The 21,358-nt window shown below is 35.7% G+C and overlaps 4 protein-coding genes across 7 annotated transcripts in view; 1 reads left to right on the top strand and 3 right to left on the bottom strand.

The window, feature by feature from the left end:
* The window catches only part of LOC108773594 (zinc finger protein 236), an 8,206-nt gene extending 1,879 nt beyond the window's left edge, over positions 1-6,327 (bottom strand). Inside the window, exons 1-18 of the mRNA XM_018539448.1 lie at positions 6,244-6,327; positions 5,852-5,989; positions 5,654-5,771; positions 5,200-5,342; positions 4,905-5,127; positions 4,508-4,586; positions 4,219-4,354; positions 4,011-4,150; positions 3,415-3,768; positions 3,012-3,246; positions 2,271-2,502; positions 2,074-2,183; positions 1,746-2,000; positions 1,262-1,617; positions 1,057-1,189; positions 850-962; positions 506-761; positions 137-413 (exon numbers count right to left, since the gene is read on the bottom strand). Coding sequence (XP_018394950.1) covers positions 137-413; positions 506-761; positions 850-962; positions 1,057-1,189; positions 1,262-1,617; positions 1,746-2,000; positions 2,074-2,183; positions 2,271-2,502; positions 3,012-3,246; positions 3,415-3,768; positions 4,011-4,150; positions 4,219-4,354; positions 4,508-4,586; positions 4,905-5,127; positions 5,200-5,342; positions 5,654-5,771; positions 5,852-5,989; positions 6,244-6,267 — 3,322 coding nt within the window. The 5' untranslated portion in view covers positions 6,268-6,327. The remainder of the gene's footprint in view (positions 1-136; positions 414-505; positions 762-849; positions 963-1,056; positions 1,190-1,261; positions 1,618-1,745; positions 2,001-2,073; positions 2,184-2,270; positions 2,503-3,011; positions 3,247-3,414; positions 3,769-4,010; positions 4,151-4,218; positions 4,355-4,507; positions 4,587-4,904; positions 5,128-5,199; positions 5,343-5,653; positions 5,772-5,851; positions 5,990-6,243) is intronic.
* Positions 6,328-7,431: 1,104 nt separating this feature from the next.
* On the bottom strand, positions 7,432-14,794 carry LOC108773595 (zinc finger protein 260). Of its 2 annotated transcripts, none has more exons than XM_018539450.1 (6): positions 14,589-14,794; positions 14,051-14,166; positions 13,631-13,936; positions 12,807-12,941; positions 12,253-12,417; positions 7,432-8,157 (listed from the first exon to the last, which is right to left on the bottom strand). In XM_018539450.1, the coding sequence occupies exons 1-6, from the start codon at positions 14,689-14,691 to the stop codon at positions 8,110-8,112; spliced, it is 873 nt and encodes a 290-aa protein (XP_018394952.1). In that variant the 5' UTR covers positions 14,692-14,794; the 3' UTR covers positions 7,432-8,109. The 2 variants fall into 2 exon arrangements, with proteins under 2 accessions (XP_018394952.1, XP_018394951.1); XM_018539449.1 differs by having other exon boundaries at positions 14,051-14,178.
* A 1,568-nt stretch (positions 14,795-16,362) lies between these two features.
* LOC108773585 (NADH dehydrogenase [ubiquinone] 1 alpha subcomplex subunit 7) lies at positions 16,363-17,771 on the top strand. The gene is made up of 3 exons (XM_018539438.1): positions 16,363-16,565; positions 17,106-17,284; positions 17,683-17,771. Exons 1-3 carry the CDS (start codon positions 16,497-16,499, stop codon positions 17,735-17,737), a joined length of 303 nt encoding a protein of 100 aa, XP_018394940.1. The 5' UTR covers positions 16,363-16,496; the 3' UTR covers positions 17,738-17,771.
* A 172-nt stretch (positions 17,772-17,943) lies between these two features.
* Pi4KIIIalpha (phosphatidylinositol 4-kinase III alpha) overlaps positions 17,944-21,358 on the bottom strand; it is an 11,614-nt gene continuing 8,199 nt past the window's right edge. For 2 of the 3 annotated variants that reach the window (XM_018539458.1, XM_018539457.1), the window contains 7 exons: positions 20,915-21,244; positions 20,525-20,812; positions 20,184-20,411; positions 19,746-20,092; positions 19,385-19,661; positions 18,884-19,290; positions 17,944-18,703 (listed from right to left, as the gene is read on the bottom strand). In XM_018539458.1, coding sequence (XP_018394960.1) covers positions 18,478-18,703; positions 18,884-19,290; positions 19,385-19,661; positions 19,746-20,092; positions 20,184-20,411; positions 20,525-20,812; positions 20,915-21,244 — 2,103 coding nt within the window. In that variant the 3' untranslated portion in view covers positions 17,944-18,477. Of the gene's footprint in view, positions 18,704-18,883; positions 19,291-19,384; positions 19,662-19,745; positions 20,093-20,183; positions 20,412-20,524; positions 20,813-20,914; positions 21,245-21,358 lie in introns of those variants that run through there. The other variant, XM_018539459.1, reaches the window with a different exon arrangement.

Consider the following 21,358-nt stretch of genomic DNA (forward strand, 5'->3'; position numbering starts at 1 on the left):
AGAGAGAGAGAGAGAGAGAGAGAGAGAGAGAGAGGTGAAATAGTATATTTAAATACATAGTAAAATCCTTCTCTCGCATATTAAATTATTCCTAGTGTTATGTGTAGTATACAATTATGATACATAGAATAATTACCCGTATGCAATCGCATGTGGACCTTCAAACTGCCCTTTGTAGCAAACATGCTACTGCAGACGTGGCAGCAGAACGTCTTCTTGCCTGTATGAACCTTCATGTGCGAATCCAAAGTACACTTAACCGCGAAGCTCTTGTTGCAGTGATCACACTTGTACGGTCGTTCACCCGTATGCGTACGAATGTGCCTGATGAGATCGCTTGGTTTACGGAAAGTCTTCGGACAGTACTTGCATTTATTAGTGTATTCCCTTATCTCTTTCTTCACTATATTCTCCTGGGGAACGATTAAATAACGTTAATAATATTATTAGCCGTTTAACAAATGCAAGACTTTGCGAATCAACGCAAATATTTGTATGTACTTACGTCAGTGCGGTCCATGCTTTTCTTCTCGGCGACTGCGGCCATCAAAACCTTCTCGGAAACTGAAGGGTTCGAATCTGCTCGGACGTCCAGCGTTGTTAGATCGGATGACAAACCGGAACTCGAGGAAATAAGATCCTTCTGAGAACTGTCCGGCTCCATAGACGAAACATTCCAAGTCCCGGTATGCATCTTACTGTGATATTTCATTTGCAGTTTGCTGCTCAGTACCTTCTGACATATCATGCATTTCCACCGCCTGCGTGAAAAAGTAGGGGAAAAAATTTGATCTATCACTAAAATGCGTTTGAGAAACGTTTCTCGTTGTTATCAATCAATTCACTTACTGCTTGTTCGTATGCATCTTCAAATGCTTACTGAGACCACGATTTGTGCAGAATCGCTGAGAACACTCCGAACACTCATACTCTTTGTCACCGCGATGAGATTTCAAATGTTCCTGTAATAATTATTATACGTTAACTTTACGTAATTCCGAAAATAGTTGCAATTTATGTTTGAATGTACAAATATCTAGGAAATGTTTCTCATACCTTCAATCTCTCTGCCGTGAAACCTTGATCGCCGCACATGTGACATTGCAGCAGAGTGTTACATTGCAATATTTTGGCTGAGTTGTCCGAAGAAACGAACGTCTCCGACTGCATTGTACTTTGGAAATTCTTCCTACAAGCATTGCTCTCATCCTTTAATTGTTCGACAGTAAAATGATTTTACATACGAATTAAAATAACTTACATGAAACAATTTGTTTCATTTTCACATGATACAACATTACTTGTCTGCGATGCTTGCCCTGCCTTTTCGTGCTCATTCATGCCTTGCATCTCCGATCCATTTGTGGTGTCAGCTTTCGCGATGACTTTCGAGTATTTCGATGGGCATACTTGCGAAAGTCTCACTAATTCCGAACAATTTTCCTTGGGATTTATTATCACCAGATGAGTGTTTCTCGTAATTTGAGAAGCGTCTATATTGCTAGTTGTAGTAACTGGAACAGCTTGTTGTTCCTCTTGTTGGCTTTCCACAGATCTAGGCAAAATACTAGACATAGAGTTGCTCGGATTTAAACCAATATCTATATCGTTATCCGTCTGGAAAGAGGAGTTACAGTCATTTCATGTTTATAAAATATTAACACTTCATTAAAGTATATGCTTTTGTATTGACATTTATATATTGCGTCTTAAAATCATATTTTCTGTATATAAAATGTATTCACCTGCAACGTTATTTGGTTCATATCAAACGAATCAAATTGTGACATGAATATGGTATTGCCTGACGATTCCAGAGATTTGTTATGTTCATATATAATATTAAGCATCGGCTGTTCTCTAGAATTGTGAGAATTCGTGTTCACCTCGTCCATCTGCCTCGGCAAATTATTTGTCCCCAGCCCGAGATTCATACCCATGTTAAACAATTGTTGATTCAGAGTCTCCTCTATCTCTCGTATACTTTCCTGCAAGTTTTTCTAAATTCATACATCTTTTTTTTTTATATTACATACACACTTATGCATCTTTTATGAATGTAAACTTATGTACCGGCGTGAAAGTTTGATCCCCTGAGTAATTAGGTAACGTGATAGTACCAGTTTCATCGGCGTGTAGAGTTTGCGGCGTTCCCAAAGTAGTTGTGTCGACAGATAAATTTTCTGAAATTATACATTTAAAATCCCGATTTCTAAATGCTTCATTAAATTTATTTTCGTCCAATTTTGTATGATTTTTGGAAAACATACGATTCACTATCGATGGTGTTGTGTTGTCCGGTAGTAGAAAAGATTTTTCTTTCTCTGTGCTGATATCTTGAAACTGATCGGAAAAAGCCTGCGTAAAATCCGGTGCCATTTGCGGTTGAAATGACACCTCCATATCTTCGATGTTCTCCGGTAACACTGATCCAATAGCATCCTTAGTTTCACTCGAAGACTGTGGATCCTTCTGAGCTTGTATCTTTTGTTCCTCCAATTGCTATTCACGCGTATAAGATTTTAATATACTTTCTAACATTTCTTGTAGCGTTACGCCAGAGAGCTTAGAAGATAATCTCAACGTAAGATATTTGTTACATTTGTGTTTTTGTCGTACAACAAGGCTATTGAAGCTTGATTGGAGTACAAAACAGAGAGGTTCTCGAATCTCTTTGTCCTGTCCAAAGAGAAATCTGAGAGAAAAATCTGAGAATGAAATCGCTGAAATAACTAAAATCCATCGAATTGATAAAGATTTTAATGATTTTAGCGATTTGTAATATTTCCATCAGAAACACCGTAAAAAGTGAATATATCGCTGTAAGAAGTGTATGAGTTTACATACACTTCTTCAAAGGGCAGTAGTGCGCGGGGACGGTTTATACGAAAAAGGCCCTCATGTCCGTTCTCAGATTTCTCTCTCTCTCTCTCTCTCTCTCTCTCTCTCTCTCTCGAGTAGTCTTGCCCTAGGCTCTCTAGTGCACTCTAGCGTACATTAAATATACCAACTCGTTGCGCCAGCTCGTGTTTGTGCCTCTTCATGTGCTTTCGACAATTGACATATGTCTTAAATGTTTTGTGACAGTATGGACACATGTATGGCCTCTTATTGCTATGTGTGACCAAATGCCTCTTCATGCTGCTCTGCGTGGAGAATTTCGTGTCGCATACAGAACAACTGTATGGCCTCGTATCATCATGTGTATGCAAATGAGATTTCAGAACACTGTTTGACGTGAATCTCCTGCAAACCAGAAGACGTAAACATTTTGATCAATGTCAAATATGTTAAAACTTAAACTAGACAATAAATAGATTGAAAAAAAATTTGTTTTTTTTTCTCTCTATACAGTTCTTATGCTGAAGAGACTTCTGATCATAGACTAGAAACATTAGATGTCAGATCTCGAACCTGTCGCACTTGGAACACTTGTAAGGACGCTCGCCTGTATGCCTACGAAAATGTTGCTTCAAATGACTAACTTTCCTGAACGCCGCGTGACAAACCCAACATTCGTGCGGCCTGGCCACGCCGACGTTTTCGTACAATTGTTTCTGTTTCGACTGCACTTGTGCCACGCTAATTTTATTACCAGCGTCGCTAATGACGAGCGGTTCTTGCAGTACCACTTGTCGTACCAGGCTCTCCGCCTCCGACGACATTTTAGGCTTCTCCCGCGTATGGCTTTTCATATGATTTTTTAGGATGGTACTCGCGCTAAATGATTTGTCGCATATGTTACACTTGTGCGGTTTTGTGTGTAATCTGAAATAGGTGTTATCAATATGAATTTAGATACGATCTTATTAAGTCTTGTGCAAAAACTAGGAAAAGTTTAGTAACAATAATTAAGGATAGAAGTAAAAAGTTTAGAATAAAAGTTTATAGACACAGAACTGAAAAAGCATATAAAAATACATAATCAATATTTAAAAATAAAACATGAATAGATACATATAAAACATGAAACAATGAATTAAATCATATAAGAGAAATATTAAACTTGCTTGGTGTGAGCGGTAAGACTGTTATGACACGCAAAGGTTTTGTCGCAGGACTCGCAGGCGTATTTCTTCACTCCAGTATGAGTCCGTTCGTGCGCTATCATTGTCGATTTTAGCGCAAAAGAACGCACGCAATACATACACTGAAAAATGCAAAATAAATCAAGTGTAATCGCAATTTATATTTCAAACAAAATAAAAATTAACTTACCTTGAAGGGTTTCTCTTGGGTGTGTACGCGCAAATGACGTATCAAATCCGACGGCTTTTTGAATTCTTTCGGGCAAAACGAACACGCATACCACCGTACGTTTCCTATGCAGCGTTGTTTTATGGTGAGATATTTCCTACAGATATAAATATTGCTTTTTTTTTTTATTACGCAACTATGATAGTACATCAAATTCCATTCATTCCAGTAGATGATCATACATGTTTTAAAATTGTTAATTTACTATTTATCACAATTTTACACACTCATTTATAGAATGAAAAATTACCTCGAAGTACCACCAGCAGTTCTGTCTACTAGCGTGACATACGACGTTGATGAATCAGTCTTCTTTGGTTCTGCGGTTTCTGAAAGCAAAGACATATTCGACATTCATTGTACTATTCAAAATAATATTTCATTAAAAAATTATGTGTTTACAGACAATTTTATATTTATATAATGCTTATTATTTAACCGGAATAGTAAATATCTAACGTTCGATGGGACATCTTAATGTTAATTTGTAAGATTATTAAATAATTTTTTCGCATTGTTAACTGCGTTTGACTCTTTATAGCCTTTAATTTATGTTTGTTTATTTGTTTTTAACAAAAAAGAGTCCATAACTAGTTTATATTTTTATTAAGAATTTTTGAGTAAATATCCAATTGTAAGAAAATTACCTTTCGAAATGACATCGCTTTTGTTCGGTAAACCACTGTTTTTTAATGCCTGCTGTAAAATATCATTCTGTTCCGCACTTAAAGTTGTAGTTCTTGTAGAATCTGCAGTACTATTCACAATAGATTCCAAAGATGCCAATTGTGATATAACACTGTCGACGGTCGCGCGCATTTCAGCTTCCGACGAGATAGGATTAGCTTCGAAGGATTTGGCGTTGGATTCCTAACAAACATGACAATTCTTAGCTTGTAACTCTGAATCATTCTGCATACAAGAAATAAACATCGTATTTACCTCCGAGGAAATAGAATGCATTCGCTTTATGTGTCCATTTAAACTGCCTAGTCTCTTAAAAACGCAGGAACAAGAGGAACATGCATACGTTGACTCACCTTCTGGTGCATTGTGCACTCTGAGTATATGCGCCTTTAGATTCCCTTTAAAAAAAAAATAGATACTAAATTCGTAATGATTTAAGCCACATGATATATAGCATTACATGGCACACTTACAAATGTTTTTGAACTGATAATTCGATTGAAAGATAAATAATTTTCAATCAAAAATATCAGAATATATAAAAATACAAAAGTATCGACTAAAATTGTTGTTCATGTGAAAGAATTTGGAAAAATAATTGCAAGGATTAATAATATATTTGCGTTTCTCTAAGCTTAACTTATTTTTCTTATTGTAATATCAGTTCAGAGACATCTAACATGTGATATTAATTATAAATTCCTCAAACCTTTTTGACTAAACTTGGCGTTACAAAGACTGCAAGTATGTGGCCGAATGCCCTTGTGTTGCCATGCATGAATTTGTAGCGAACTCTTTTGTGTGAACGCTCTGTTGCAGACAGTACACTGCAGAAGAAAAAGCGTATGTGTAAAACTATCATTCCAAGTACTATGATCAGTATAAGTTGATTCCAGAAAGCGTTTACCTCAAAGGGCTTTTCTCCAGTATGTATTCTGATATGTCGTATTAATTGGCTCGGTTTTTGGAAAGTCTTCAAGCATATGGTACATTTGTACATAGTTTTATGTTTCGTTCCCCTCTTAGTTTGCTTTACTATCTTCGTCTGTAGAGAAATAAATGCGATAAGACTCTAAGAATACGCGATTTGTTTATTAAAAACATATACGTAAAAGCACTCCAAATGAAAAAAGTATAAAGCGAACAGAAGGTAGTTGCAGTTTTATGCAAAACAAAGTAAATAAAACAAAGAAAAATATAATGAATAAATACAAAATAAAGTAATGGAGCATTGCCAGTGCTATTAAACTGTTTATTGAACGTAATATATATATATATATATATATTTTTCCTATTTACCCTATAATGCTCGCGAACGTGCATTCGGTAGAGTGCGGGCTGCACGAATTGTTTGTTGCATAATTTGCATTTCCGCACATCCTCGCTTGCACCTATAACAGTTTAGCTTGGATCTTTATGTTGCTTATGTATAATTTCGCGTGAATTTATATACTAATATACGTAGTCCCCCCAAACTGCGCGCCGAACAATCGTCGGTCTTGAAACGCAAATCTAATAAGCTACCGCGGTACTACCACGAATTAAAACAAATTAATAATTAATTGATGCTCTTTTTGGCATCTTATTATATATTGATGTTAAAATATATTAAAATCTGAAAATACTAAATCTGGAAATATTTTTCTTATTGCGAAAAGTATTACCTCGGCCGGGAGTCGAATACCTTGCTTTACGCACAAGTGTCCTTTGGGACTACGTATATTAGTATATAAATTTAGGCGAAATTATATATAAGCAATTAAAGATTCAAGCTAGACTGTTATAGGCTTCGTATTAATAATTTAAATCTTTACAATAATTATATAAATTATTATATATTCTGCATTATATCTATTTCATAAAATTTGTCCAAATTATCTTAAATTCTTCATAAAGTACACATCTCTGAACATTTTTGCGGCTATGTAATAATTTAGGGATTACTGTGATCGATGTACCTTATAATACTGTGCGCTGATACCAAGTGCAAGATGGAACACGCGTGTGCAAACGAAGAGGAGCGCGAAATTCAGACAGTCTACGGCGAAAGACATATCGACTATGTCGTGCAACATAAAGTAATATGCGCTGGCAGGCAGTGGGTGTTTATACGGCAGTGCTTGATGCAAAAAGTAGGACGAACACAATGCGGTGAACCACCGAATTATCGTGTCTATCGATCGGTCGTTTCGAAGAAACGATTCTCTTTTGCAGAATCAACGCTGATAAAAAATGAACACGATATTGAACACGAAATTTGACTATTACTATCGCGTTTCGATAGTATTATAAATTAAATCACGTATACGTACACAGGATTCCGCTAATAATTTTAATATTTTTAATTTAACAAGTCGTGTCAGGCGAGAGATACATCCAGATTCAAAAGTTGCTCGCAGCATTTTTCATCATTTACGATAAAGAGTATCAAGAAAGAAGAAGCAAAGTAAATTAAAGATCAGACTACTCGTCAAGCGATTAATAAATATAGTGGAATTATATTGCATTGCGTCCACGTGGTGATCGCAGTTCGTGGCCGGGCAAAGACTCGATTCCCGCACTATCTCTTTCTTTTTCCCTCCTACTATATACTCTTCTCGCTTATTTTCTCTCAGAGAATGTCATATCAAAACATCATATAATAACTCTCTTTCGTATATTTCCTTTTTCTCTCACTCTCCTCCGTATCTTTCCTCTCTATCTTTATTACACGCAGTAAATTTCATCTAACAACACACATAAAAGAAAAAACAATGTTCTTTCTTCCTTTTCTCGTCGTCGCAGCGTCCAAAACTGGCAGCGACAATTTCAAGACGATTTCAAGATCATAGAGATTGCCCTGCTCTCTTAATTCCTATACATCGCTGCCAATATCGCGTCTCCGAAGGAGGGTATTGCACTTTTTTCGGTACGCATACTATTAGTGGTCCAATCGTAGCAGCCTCCTCTCCGCTTGATCTTCTCAAAGATGTCCTCGTCGTTCTTTTTCTTCTTACCCTCTTTTCTATCCACAGGTCATCGTACTCTTCTTCTTCTTCCGCTTAAGCTGTACGACCTCCCACGTCTCTTCTTCTTTGTCGTGCGTTTGCGTTTCCCTCTTTTCAGATTCGTTTTCCCTTTCCAACAGCAGCAGCACTTCCTCCGCAATTATGAGATTTCGGTTCATCAACGACTAGCTGGTCGCTCGCATCTCGAATTCCTCATTGTCAGATACTGCCGACAAATGCCATTAGGATAAGTTGGCGATCTGCATATATAAGTAAACTTGAGACGGAAGTAACTTGTAAATTCGTAAAATTTTATAACAGACGAAGATTTTAAGATTGGCAATATATTCCAGATAAGATGAGACAGTATAAAAGAATAGATGGTAATTCTTTCACAATTTTGCCTTTGCAACTTTTACATGCTAAAAAATTAAATGTTCAACGAAAGCGTTTATTGCAATAATAATATTCATAATCATTAATTAAAAATAATAAATCAAACAAAACATGGTAATGAAATTAAGAATATATCTCTCTCGCTCTTAAGATTCGAAATTTTATCTCGAGCTGCATTCAAAAAATTCACAGATCAGATCGATAGATATATGATATTTTGCAGTAGCTATTCTTTATGACAATGCGCATCAAATCACTAGAACACAGAACTACATCTAATCACGTCGGACGTAGCGATTCAGGAAACGACCTCCGGCTTCGATACACCGCCCACCTTTGAAGAGAACGTATCATCGCTATAGTTATTCAAGCACAGTCTTTTATATATTTCGGTTCTTTTCAAAATAACATCAAAAATTTACATTATATAAAATAACACACTCTTCTGAATTACTAACGAAGAGTTCTTGTAAGAACACATTACAGTATTGAAGAGATTTCACTGGGTAAAAGAATACAAGAAGAATCAGCTTCGTATAGAAGATCTCTGCACATCTTTTCTCGTCATTCGAAAACTAGGACGATCTAAGCAGTGCGAATCATTGCAACGGACGGTCGAATTGACGTGTCAAGTGTCATGCGGACGCGGGCGATGCGAACGAGTCGAGACGGAAGTATAAGAAGATGGACGACATATTCTTAAGGGACGGAGTTCCTAAAATTACGGTCTCGGGAAAGGTTACGTCATCCGTTTCTTCGTATTAAATCGCTCTCTTTTTCGCTGCTGTTTCGTCTAACGACGTCATCGCAGATTTCGCTGATAACCTCCCTCTGGTCTTCATTTTCTTCAACGCGTTACGTTACGGTTAGATTATTATTTCTTTGCGCGTAAACATAAGCGTGAAGCGCGCCTTTGCGAAAGATTACACTGTCTCTCAGAATTAGGTTTCTTCCGCGAATTCATCTTCCGTATGCCTTGAAGTGGCACCGTGCCGTTTTTACATTTAATTCGATTGCAGTTTAAATGTCACTTTGTTAGAACGGGAATTAGTTACTTATAGCGATCTCGATGGAAAATCGAATGATTTTCAGGGTTAATGCTATTAATAATAGTGAATTATCATATATATCGGAACGGCGGTTATACATAGATATATCCTCATACTCTTCCCGGTAAAGTTCAACGGTTCGTTTCTTATCAACACGACGTAACGGCGGTCGCATTATCGGAACTTTTATTTCGCTCGATTCTTCCTTTCCGCTGTCTATTTTGACTTCTCTCGCGAATTCGTTTTCTATTTGTTATTCCTCACTGCCTGATGCACGGTCACCGCGCAGTAGATTATCAATCCGAGACGCATTGAGAGTACTGCAGATTCCACCTAAGCAACAAAAACGCACACTATTTATGTCCGCGCAATTCTTTTTCTCCTTTAAAATTGGTTTCACATATTGCGTGCGCGCGTGCACGATCCTACTAAGAGGAAACACTATCTGCATTTCTATCACAAACTTCAGTTTCGGAGAAAGACGAGAGAGACCTCCTCAAAGATCTTTCAAGTTTCTGGCGCCAGAAAAAATATACGGATCCGTGGATGAGACGTGCAAAAACTGCTAGAACGATCGTAAAATACGTTCCAAGAGAATATTCTTCTCCGTCAATGTTTGGCAGAAGGCAAAGATTAGTGAGATATAATTTAGAAAAAATTGAGTGTCCAATTGATATTACAAAGAAACAGTTCATTGTAAATTCCTATCATTATTATTTTTTGAATTTACTATTTCTTCAACGGTAAATTCCAAGGATATGTGCTTCAGAATATGTGATCACGATTTAATCAATGCATCACCAATCTCTTATCTAGTATAATAGCTGCCACTTGCAAATAAACAAATGTTAAGTCTTGCGACGCATTCCAGTGACATATGTCTTTCGATTTTAACAGAACCACGCACATTTCGTAGAAGGGATATGCATTTGTAGATGCACGTGCACACTTCGCGAGTATTCGTTGCTCACTGACGAAGCGTCTGTAAATGTCGCTTACGTCGTCGACGTCGAAATCATCATATTCATCGCCGTTATCGGTTCTCCTTTCTCTCTACAAATTATTTTCCAATTTATCCGAGAAATGTCACAGAGTAGACGAATTATGTATCAAATCTAACAACTCGAAAAATTCAAATTCGTAGTATTATCTTTATACAAACGGTCAGTTCTTCTTTAACTTTTCTCTCTTTCTTTTTTCTTATAACGTCATTTATTATCTCTCTTCGATATAATCATCTAGTAATTTTTATTTTCGTAGCCTTTTTCATCTTCATCTCTCAATATTTACAATTACTACTTTTATGATTAAAATTGAAATGCTTACATCGCTTTCTTTCCTTGACTCTTCCTTTACTTAAATTGAATTCTTAAGCTGATATAATCCTTTCTGAATATATCTATGACTTTCTCTATTTTTGATTCTCCTTTCTTGTACCTAAATTGAATATTTGTATACGCCCAAACATACTGGCCGAGATGGATAATAACAGCGATGCAACACTTCCTAGAGTCTCCACAATTTGACTTCACATTCGTGTATACGCGTGTGCGTGCGCGCGCGCGCGCGCGCGTATAGACCGCTTAGCGCGTGTCGGCGGCCAAACACAAGGGCAATCGGCGAGAGATCTGTGTGAGATCATGCGATTCGGTTGCGTAATTCGTGTGAGAGCCCCATTAATACAATCGCCGTCGCCGCCCACTTACTCACGTTTTACGGCCCACGTTGCTACCAGGATCACGCACGACCGCTACGATAATCGGAGATAATCCCGATCAATTCTCATTGTTTTCGTAAACCTAGAAGATTGTCTCGGCTACGTGGGATCGCATCAAACTAACAATGAAAAAAACATCTCCTGACAAAAGTCTTCTATACTACTAATCAATTAAAGCATGCTTAATCAAGGGCTTTAAATGATCAGTAGCAGAAGAAAGTGCGTTCATAACGCGCGTTATCTCGAATGCGTGATTCATTAATTCCTTTCCCTGCAAATTATTGCTATACAATTATACAGACACTCCTATGAATATGTAGCAAAGAAGCAGTTAAATACCATTCATGGCTATGAAGTGTGCGAGACCGATCATTGCTGGCATACTTTGACGACGCTATGAGATAATATCCTCTTAATCTTCAAGAGCATTGAAGGGAATTATTAAATTATCTTCTCTATTTATCTTGCTGTAGTCAACTGGAGAACATGGCAAGAATTCTCCTTTTCTATGATTGTTTAATCTTGGCTGGATGATTGGTAGCGAATAAATAAATCACGATTCACCGAGATCGATCCTTGATTGAGACGTCGCGTAACATCAAGATCTATTTTATTTATTTTATTAATAGAACCAAAATTCACGTTAAATTTTATTCGTTAATAATAATAAATAATTTTTATTTATATCGTTGAAAATGCTATAAAACAATGTCAAATACAATTCGTGGATGCGCGAGTGTTAGGTAAATATATAGGTAATTAGAATTTAGATATTGTCAATCGAGATTTATAACCGCGTCGACTAGAGCACGTAAATCAATTGAGGAGCGAATAAGCGAATACGAGGCAAAGTAGCCAACGTTTTAGACCTTATCCGTAATAATTATGTATATCGTATTCGCAATGATGACTGCTATCCGGTGGGATGTAATTGCTGCGCGATCAGCAGAAATATACTAGCAGGACCGAGCATCGATAAGGCATCTTACGTAGCGCGATACAGCATTATACAGAGTTTCAAAATCTACCTTTCGGTGGTTAAAGGTTTTAATTATTAAAATTATACACAAAAATGTTGAATCTTGGACTGCTCTGTTATTTTACATATAGAAAAAAAATTTACTTTATACACATAACATGTGAATAATCTCGAACTTACCTTCGTCGAAAAGGCGTCCTCACACTCTGTGCAAAAGAGATTCTCCTCCTTTTCATGCAGCAACATGTGAGACTTGAGACTCGCCATTCTGGCATATTTCCTACCGCATTCGGGGCACTTTGGGTCGCCAGTATTATGCGTTGCCATATGAAGCGTAAAATTTGTCTGTAATGATACCATTGTATGAAGTTACTCAACTGAATCCAATTATTGCATCCAAGATGAAGAAGCAACTTTCTCTTACTACTACGTATTAATTCGACAAGAAATTAGCCGGATGATCGAACAGGTTTATTCGACAAAAGTAGATATACATTTTAGTCATCATGTAGTTGTTTTTTTAGATTCTTTATCATATATGTAGTTTCTTATCAATGTCGTATATAATTAATTAAAGTTATATACACGATACAGTGCCAGTAGTGACATATATTGTATAATGCGTACGATGAATACTTGATTAATGTGTCAGAGTTTCCTTTTAAGACAGAGATATATCACAAGATTCTTTTCTCTTAACATACTATTTATAGAAAAGATATCAAAAGACTTACTGGAATATTAAACGATGCTGGACATTTGGGACATCTATGCGGTTTTTCTTCGGCATGATTTTCCATATGTTTACGGTATAATGTTTGTTTAGTAAATTCTTGACTGCATATATCACATTGCAGAGACTGCGTATTCTGTTACGTTAAAATAATTAACATATAATTAATATAGAGAAAGAGGGACAATCAGCCAATAATATCGTTAAAATCTTTTTAAATTATTATCTAATATATTGCGAAGAATATCACGTAATTATGGCGTTTCGTCGTTGGAGGGGGTGGGAGGGTAATACATATATTACTTTGAATAAATATATTGCGAAGAATATTACTACGTCGACTCGCCATCAGAGGTCTATAGATATTCGCAAAAATTCTCGCAAGTGCTTGGATACGCGTATATCTGTATATATAGATTCTCGATCTAATAACTTAAACAGGCGTCTAAGGTAGGCTTCCACTACAATACCTTACTGATGAGTCCAGTAGTGGAAGCTGGGACGAAACGCCATAATTACGTGATATTCTTCGCAATATATTAGATTATAATTTAAAAAGATTTTAACGATATTATTGCCCTCTTTCTCTATATTATTTGTTTTAAAAACATATTGAGCCTTATCTCATTTTTAACATATAATTTTTTTCGTATGATGAGAATAATTTATTTTTATTTAGAATTTATATATATTATACTTAGAATTTATATTTATATGATATAAAATAAAATTACATTTTTATACATATAAAATGTAAACAGTAAATCCATTTTAGACGATTAAAGATACTAAAGTTATAGACATCAGTCAATGATATCAACATACTTGCAAATTTACTTCTTTCTTCTTTGGTCTCCCTGGAGATCTCTTATAGACATTTTGTATGGTATTATATACAGGTGTAGATCTACTTTTAGCATCATTGTCAACTGTTAACTGTCTTTTGTCTGATAACATACTGCTATTATCTTTAGGTAATAGAGGATCCGTAATTGCACATTTATTCGTATCTTGTATTTTTAATTGTTCCGTGATTTCAGATCTATTTTCTAAATGTTGCATCAGTGGCAGTAGACTTGTTTGTTGTATCGCAGTTCCTGACAAATCCTCTACATTCATTTGGAAAATAGGCTGAAACAGAAAAAACATGTCATATCCACAGATAGAACACCTTATTATTGCTTGTAACGCTTCTGAGCAAAATGTTGAAGTAAAAAAGATAGATTTACTATTAGTTGCACATACTGAATGTAAAATAAAATTTCCGTCCATAGTCTTTATCAATGTTGGAGATAGCATATTATTCTGTGGCATTAATGTGATTGGTGTTGTCATAAATTCCAGTGTACCGTCCTCACGTTCTGAAAAGAAATCTTTATGTGATTTTACATTAATTAAAAGCATGTACTTTCTATTTAATTATTTAAATTATTATTCTGCTAAGTTTAATGAGCTAAATATGAAATTCTCACAGAAAGCTATATAATGTATACATTGTAAGTTATATATGTATATATATATATACACAACTTTGTATCCTGATTCTGTAATTCTTGATGACAGGTATATATCGCCATACTGTTGTTACAGAGGCATTATACTTGGTGAAAAAAGTTGTAAAACAATATCAAATTATTGCTAATACTAGTTACTGTATCAAGATATTGGATACTTTCTAATGATCATACTTGTATCAATTATTATATCTATTGTTTTAATCTGTAATATACATACATATATATATATATATATATTGTATTATTACAAGTCTATATCGTCTTACCATCTACTGCCAGTAGCGCATGACTATCATCGGTAGTGATGAAACCAACCACTGTATCACTAGAGCCAGTAAGCTCCATGATCACATTTTGTTCTGTCAACATGTTGGCATGTGTTTAATGCGTCCAGTAGCAGCGTTGGATAATAAACAATATGGTTCTCGCAAATTCACGCTGGCTTAATGACATAGATCCAACTGCAGGTTTCAAATGTGTTCAGAAGCTACAGTTTTTACTGCAATACGATTGGAGTATTAATGTATCAATAATTATAACAATAATTACATGACATTGCTTCTTTATTTCTGCACTACACTTTCTTTCTTGTTTTAATCAAATAACAGGTATTTTAAGTTCCAAAAAAGTATGTTACTCAGTTATACATAGAGAAAACAAACTTATTATCTGGCAGCAATCCAAATATTTAACTACAGTTTTATGATAGATTGCAGTTCTTATACTGTCACATAACTAATGACTAGAATGATAATGAAATTTTAACCTAATTACGTTAAGTTTAAATGTTTGATCACAGTTTTAGACTACAACTCTGTCTCATAATATTCTGTCTCGAACGTTCAATTAACTCATTGCATTATTAAATGATTATTTAAAAAACGCATGAAAGATTATAGAAACCTTAATAAACTTTAATCTCTGTGCAACTCTAACCTACATTTCAGAATGCGTCATTTCTTATAATGTTAAATATGAATCGCATATAGGACAAGTGTATCTGGTTTAACGCGACGAGGTGCTCCGATCAAGGTTCTTCGCCTTACGTTGTCTCTCGTAATTCTCGTGAATATTTGGCTCTGGAACCTCTGTCCACCTCTCACAAGTGCGTCCATATGTTGTTTTCCGACCTCTCTCTTCCTCTCAATGCCTCTCATTTGGTCACCCTCGTTCTCGAGAGTGCAGATCAGCATGTGATATAAAGGCTTGTTCTTTTTGCCTGCACTTCATCAACTTATTGCACCAGTTCAGACAGTGCAGAGAAAAAGAACAGGTCTATTGCGTCATGCGCATTGTACCAATTAAGGCGATTACCGGTTCACTGCTCGCGCATCCGACATCACAATATATAAATTGCACTAATTCCTTTCTCCTTTAACCTTTTCTGTCAGCCTATCAACTCCTGTCAACGTATCAGCACGAACTAATTAACGACTCGACGTGATTTGCCATTGACTTTGCCATGCCTTTGTGTTTACACTTTATTTACATTTACAATGCGTAGTTCGGGCAGTGATTATAAAAATGCGGATTAAAATGGATTAACATTTTTATGCGTATTGAATTCAATTGGGATTCAAAAAAAGGTCTTTTTTTTTAATCTTATTCTATGGTTCTCTTTTTTTTTTAGTCTTATCTATTATTTTAAAATTCTCATTCCAAGATAATAATCCAAGAGAATAAAAAAGAACTTTTTTCTCATTCAATTAGATTCATTTGCACTGAAAAATTACATCTTTTATTCAGAACTTATTTATTTGAACTGAGCAATAAAGAAAAGATTAGAAACAACTAACGAATTAAAAACAACAAAAGTTTTCAAATTCTTAGATATATTCGTTGTGTAAAGAGTATTTTAGCTGATTTGTACGAAAGTCGCATATAAAAAAATAGAGTGAGTTTTTCTATCTTATAATTTAAGTAAAAAATTATACGTTTGCCATAATTGATGCCATTTTTGATGAAAAAATACGTATCGATTGTAAAAACGTCACGAAGAATCGAGTCGATTCATTATATCAGTTTGTATCGATACGATATCATGATCGATACTATGCGAATGTTTATAGAGATAGTAGTACTACTATCTCTATGGTCAATATTTACTTGTTGAGAAAACCCCTACTGTCAAAATTAATTATTTTTTAAGAAATCAGTCAATTTACGGAAGAAGAATGCCGGGCCCAGTCGAACACCGGAATGTTACGCCACTAATACAGTTGATTCGAGAAGTTTTGCGAGGTGTAAGTGATGACATTTGCTTTAATTATGTAATCTTCTCTACGCCTTTTAGAATTTTTATCTATCTTTTTTTGCATTAGTCTTCAATATATTGAATTTATTAATTCAAGTACTCGAATATTTCCTGAAAAAAAAAATCGAGCTAACTGTTTGGAAAACGAGTCATTAATTGTAACGTTTATTGATAGGTTATATTCGCAGATGTGCTTTGTGAGTTTAATTTGACTGATGCTTTATAGAAAGTTTGTATTTTCCCAGCAAATTATTCTTCTCTTCTTATTTGCGACATGCTCACACGATTCCTTGTAATGTAAAAATATAATAGAAATTTTGGAGTTTAAGAAAATTTGTAGATCAAGTGTCTTTTACTCTGAAAAGTTAAGAACCTCAATTAGATGTACGTTTAATTCCATAGAGTAACATATTTTTTCGGCAAGAGATTCTCTTTTGAAAAAGCTCGATGATAAAAAATTTTCCAAGTTCCTTTAGTTGCTATTATACAACAGTTTGATGATACATGTTTAAAATTTTATTTTCTGCAGAGAAAAATTATACTGCACAACAGGTACGCTGATGAACAATCCAAGCGCACCCAATCTCCACCGAATATACCAGACGGTCCGTATCACAAAACTTCGCAAATTTACTATTACACTCGAGATGCGAGACGAGAAATTAAACAACCAATGTTAATTGCTGCAACAAAACAAATTGATATAGAGTAGGTATAAACATATAGACAATAGTTATGTCAACTTTAATATATTATATACAGTTAATTGTAATATACAATAATATAATGTATCAACAAATTTATACTTCAAATTTACACTAAGAGGCTTATTCTATAATTACCTTATAATAACTTGTCTTATAATAACTTTTAGTGACTGTTATATTGCAGTTGTTAAGAGTTACAGAATAAGCATTTTAGAAAGATTAAAATAAATCAACATGTATATAAAATTTTTTCATTGCAGCAACACACACACACACACACACACATTTATCAAAATAATTTAGAAAATTGAAATAAATTTAGAAATTCAAAAAGAAATTTATTCTTAAATGTATCTATTAAACTATTGATGTTAAAGATATTTTCTTGAAAACTTTTAGGAAGAAATCTGTCGCTGAAAAAAAATTTATTACTCCGGGGAAAATCCATAATTGAAGTTCTCTCTGAATCAAGCTAACTATTAGTGTTACAAACATACTGATATGTATATATATATATAACATTGTGTAATGAGTTTGCTTGTATATAGAAAATAAATTAATTTGCTTTCGTTTATTATTTGTCTAATTTATTCATTACATCCTTTAAAAATAATCATGCCTTAAAATTAGAAAAACATGAGAAAACACTAAGCAGAGACGAAATAAAAAATGTGTATACATCTTTTTGATATTTTACAAAATATCTGTTAAAATTTACTTAAATACTGTTGTAATTGAGAATTAAAATTCACCGCGCGAGATGAAGGCTTTCTAAATATGTCGTCACGAGATTATAGTAATTTAACTTTTTATCCATTAACAGCGCATAAATTAATAACAAACAGGAATGTAGTCGTATACAGATGCGCTGTATATGACAGATATACCTATACTTACATATAAGTACAAGCGACTTAGATAAATATATATATATATATGATACATTATTACATACAAAATTAAACGCTTTCGTAAAATACACGTGGGATTAAAATAATATTGACACCAATGCATTTGTACAGTTCTCACAGTCAGTGGTTATGCCGCGATATACATCTAACTGCAGTACATCAAGTATCTCATTCTAAGACGATAACAACAGTCATAGCGAGCATAAAGCGTCGCCTATTAACGATCAACGCGGACGGGGAAGAAAGAGAGAAAGGAGACGGAAATAAGTTTCTCGACAATAGTTCAGTATGGGATTTGATTCTGATAATACTGTATCATATCGTAAGTTTTCGTACGGAAGTTGAGGTAGCTATTACGTATTACATTGATCATGAATATCGCCGCGTCGCGATCAGTGGCAGTCGGCACAAACCGGCTGCGTAGAAGTTTGATAGTCTGCCCGCGGAAACACGGTAGTCCCGTGTCAAGCATGAGAGAGACGAGAGAGATGATAGCCTCCTGGTAGGGCCTATAAAATAAACAATATTCAAGTAGATGCGTACACTTAATTAAATTAGCGGTAAGTTCGAGAGATAGCTTTATATGTATAGTATCGAAATATAATCTTATTTTTTTATTGCGATATATAGAATGTAGTGTAAATAAAGATTTTTTTAAAATGATGTTGATGAAATAATACGTTACTCACCTAACTGCGAGGAAAGCCTGGACGCACAGTTCCATAAACCAACGGAACGGCGCAGCTTCCATTTTGCCACCCATCACGAGGACCATCTCGTCAGTCAGCTTGATATCGGGCTCGAAGCCCAGATTACCACCAGGCGAACTCTCGAACATAAAACCGAAATCAATGTGTATGATATGGCCTTGGGTATCTATCATGATATTGCCGTTGTGACGGTCCTTTATTTGTAGGAGATAGGTAATCACGCTGTACGCCGCCATTGACTTGACGAAGTTGCGACGAACATTTTGGAACTCCTTGGTCGTCTCGTCGCCATGCTGCGTGATGAAGTATTGATACATGTCGCTATCCGTTGTACGGCCGAGTTGATCTCTCGACGTTGCGTGCGGTACACATTCTATCACGCCGCACTAATAATTATTATGTATTTTTAATAATATAATTATAAATGAGATAGAGTGTATATCAAAAGTGTATTCATTACAAGAGGCCGTAGTGTATTACCCCGGGAGCTGTGGCCACCACTCTGTAGGGAAACAGAAAGAGATTCAGCCCGACTTTCTGGAATACATTCTTAAAGATGCTGATCACTTGCAGGGCGAGCATGTCTTGCCTGACGTCATCTCCGACCTTGAAAATAGCAGCCTGCCACGTCTGCTCTTCCGTTTCTCTCTTGCTGTCAACTTTCCCGTTGGTCGACACTGCTAGCGCAATATTCTCGAGCTCATTGATACCATATCTCTGTACTTTGAAGCGCGCTAAGAATGGCGCCTTAGCAGCACTATAATTATAAGATGATTGCGCATAGTATACTTTATAACAGAATTAATCGTATCATACATATCGTTGTAACTATCTTATATACCTTTGCATAGGAGTACCGCTTTGATAATCTATATCGATGACCATCGCTTCGGGATTCGATGGTAGGTAGCATCCAGGTTGCACTTGGACTTTTGCTAAAGCATCTAAGCAAGCGGCCTTGCGTTCCGGCCCTTTGGGATACGGCCGGATTTCTCCTGAGATGTTAGTAATCTTCTCGAAAAAGTCAAACTCCCTCTCGTAGAATTGTTTTGCCGGGCCAGACAGGGCGTTCAGAATATTCTTCGTCAATGAATCTAATACATCGTACAGTACCGGATCTCTGATCTGCTTATCCTCGTCCATATATACATTAGTGTGCATATTCCATATCAACTGATGCGCTACTACCTGAAACATGTGTTCAGCCAAAGCACAGTTACTACATGTAATTCGATTTAATAATATTCACTCAATTTAAATTTTGCAATACTTGTAGTACCTGTGATCGTTTAGCAATCTTCTTAATAAATTCGATTACATAGCCCATTGAATCGTGACGGACGGCTTGCACTAGTTGAGGTATATAGAAAAGCACGGCGTCGGCGGGATAGCTGTCCAATACTTGCACCGCGTATTGCGCCGAAATGGGATGATGCGGGAATTGTCGCGAGAAGAACGCCAGCGCTTGAATTGGAGACACTCGTTCCCATGTTAACATATAAACTAACTAAAACAGAATCAAATTTTATAAATGAGATTCTAATATCTACTTATTAATCACGTATTAATGTATAGGTACAGATTATAAGTAGACTAGATTGAATAATTGGTAAATCTCACTTCAGGTACATCGTTGAGAAGCGTGTCCGTCGTAATGAGATATTGCAATGCTTCCGACAAATGCATGACTGGCACGGGTTTAAGGCGCACTAAGCCGCAAATCTCTTTAATGATGACTTCATGATTTTTTAATCGAACTGGTAAAAATATGGCTAAAATGGGACTGATCTCCCATGCAAGTCGCGTATATTCTCGCCAGCGATCGTTCATCCCCTTGGCACGCCAATCCGCGATACTTATTTCGCCTTGCAACGCGAGTTCCGCTCTTCCGCTGGGATTACGCCAGACCTTGATGAGAAACGAGACTTTGATTTAGAAGCTGAGATTTTCATTCAAACGCGATAAATTATAATTTTCCGAACATTTGTGATTCTCTCATTGAGAACTCACCAGTAACATTTCAATTTCAACCGCTAACAACTCGAGAATCAAATTTCTCTTCTTGATGTAATCTTTCACAAGGACATTGGCGTTTACAATTCGTTTGCTGCGATTGCTGCGTTTGCTCAACGTATTGGTGCTGGTCGACATAGGCATAGTATTCATCCACACATTGCTGGACGATTTTGAGAAGTCGTTCGGCATAGGAGCCAATGTGGCGGCTAACGAACCAATTGTCTCACTTGGAATCATTGCGGTTGTATAAGTTTGAGATGTAACTATCTCAAACTCATTATCGGCTCCTGTCATCATTAAGTATTTTTTGTCGCTATGCATCACCTGCAGAATACATGAAACAGAATTTAAGTGCCAGTCGTGTATGAACAAATCCGTTATTTTACTTAAAAGAGAGAGAGAGAGAGAGAGAGAGAGAGAGAGAGAGAGAGAGAGAGA

This window comes from Cyphomyrmex costatus, unplaced genomic scaffold (genome assembly GCF_001594065.2).
Source record: "Cyphomyrmex costatus isolate MS0001 unplaced genomic scaffold, Ccosl1.0 scaffold214, whole genome shotgun sequence".
NCBI lineage: Eukaryota > Metazoa > Arthropoda > Insecta > Hymenoptera > Formicidae > Cyphomyrmex > Cyphomyrmex costatus.

Excerpts from the sequence above, each read along its gene's own strand:
- LOC108773595 (XM_018539449.1), bottom strand. The coding sequence starts at position 14,691 with ATGTTGACAGAACAAAATGTGATCATGGAGCTTACTGGCTCTAGTGAT. Across the intron at positions 14,179-14,588 it reads TGCGCTACTGGCAGTAGATG|ATTTCTTTTCAGAACGTGAG; the intron begins GTAAGACGATAT and ends AATCACATAAAG. Across the intron at positions 13,937-14,050 it reads GAAATTTTATTTTACATTCA|CCTATTTTCCAAATGAATGT; the intron begins GTATGTGCAACT and ends TTTCTGTTTCAG.
- LOC108773585 (XM_018539438.1), top strand. The coding sequence starts at position 16,497 with ATGCCGGGCCCAGTCGAACACCGGAATGTTACGCCACTAATACAGTTG. Across the intron at positions 16,566-17,105 it reads TTCGAGAAGTTTTGCGAGGT|AGAAAAATTATACTGCACAA; the intron begins GTAAGTGATGAC and ends TATTTTCTGCAG. Across the intron at positions 17,285-17,682 it reads ACAAAACAAATTGATATAGA|GAAGAAATCTGTCGCTGAAA; the intron begins GTAGGTATAAAC and ends GAAAACTTTTAG.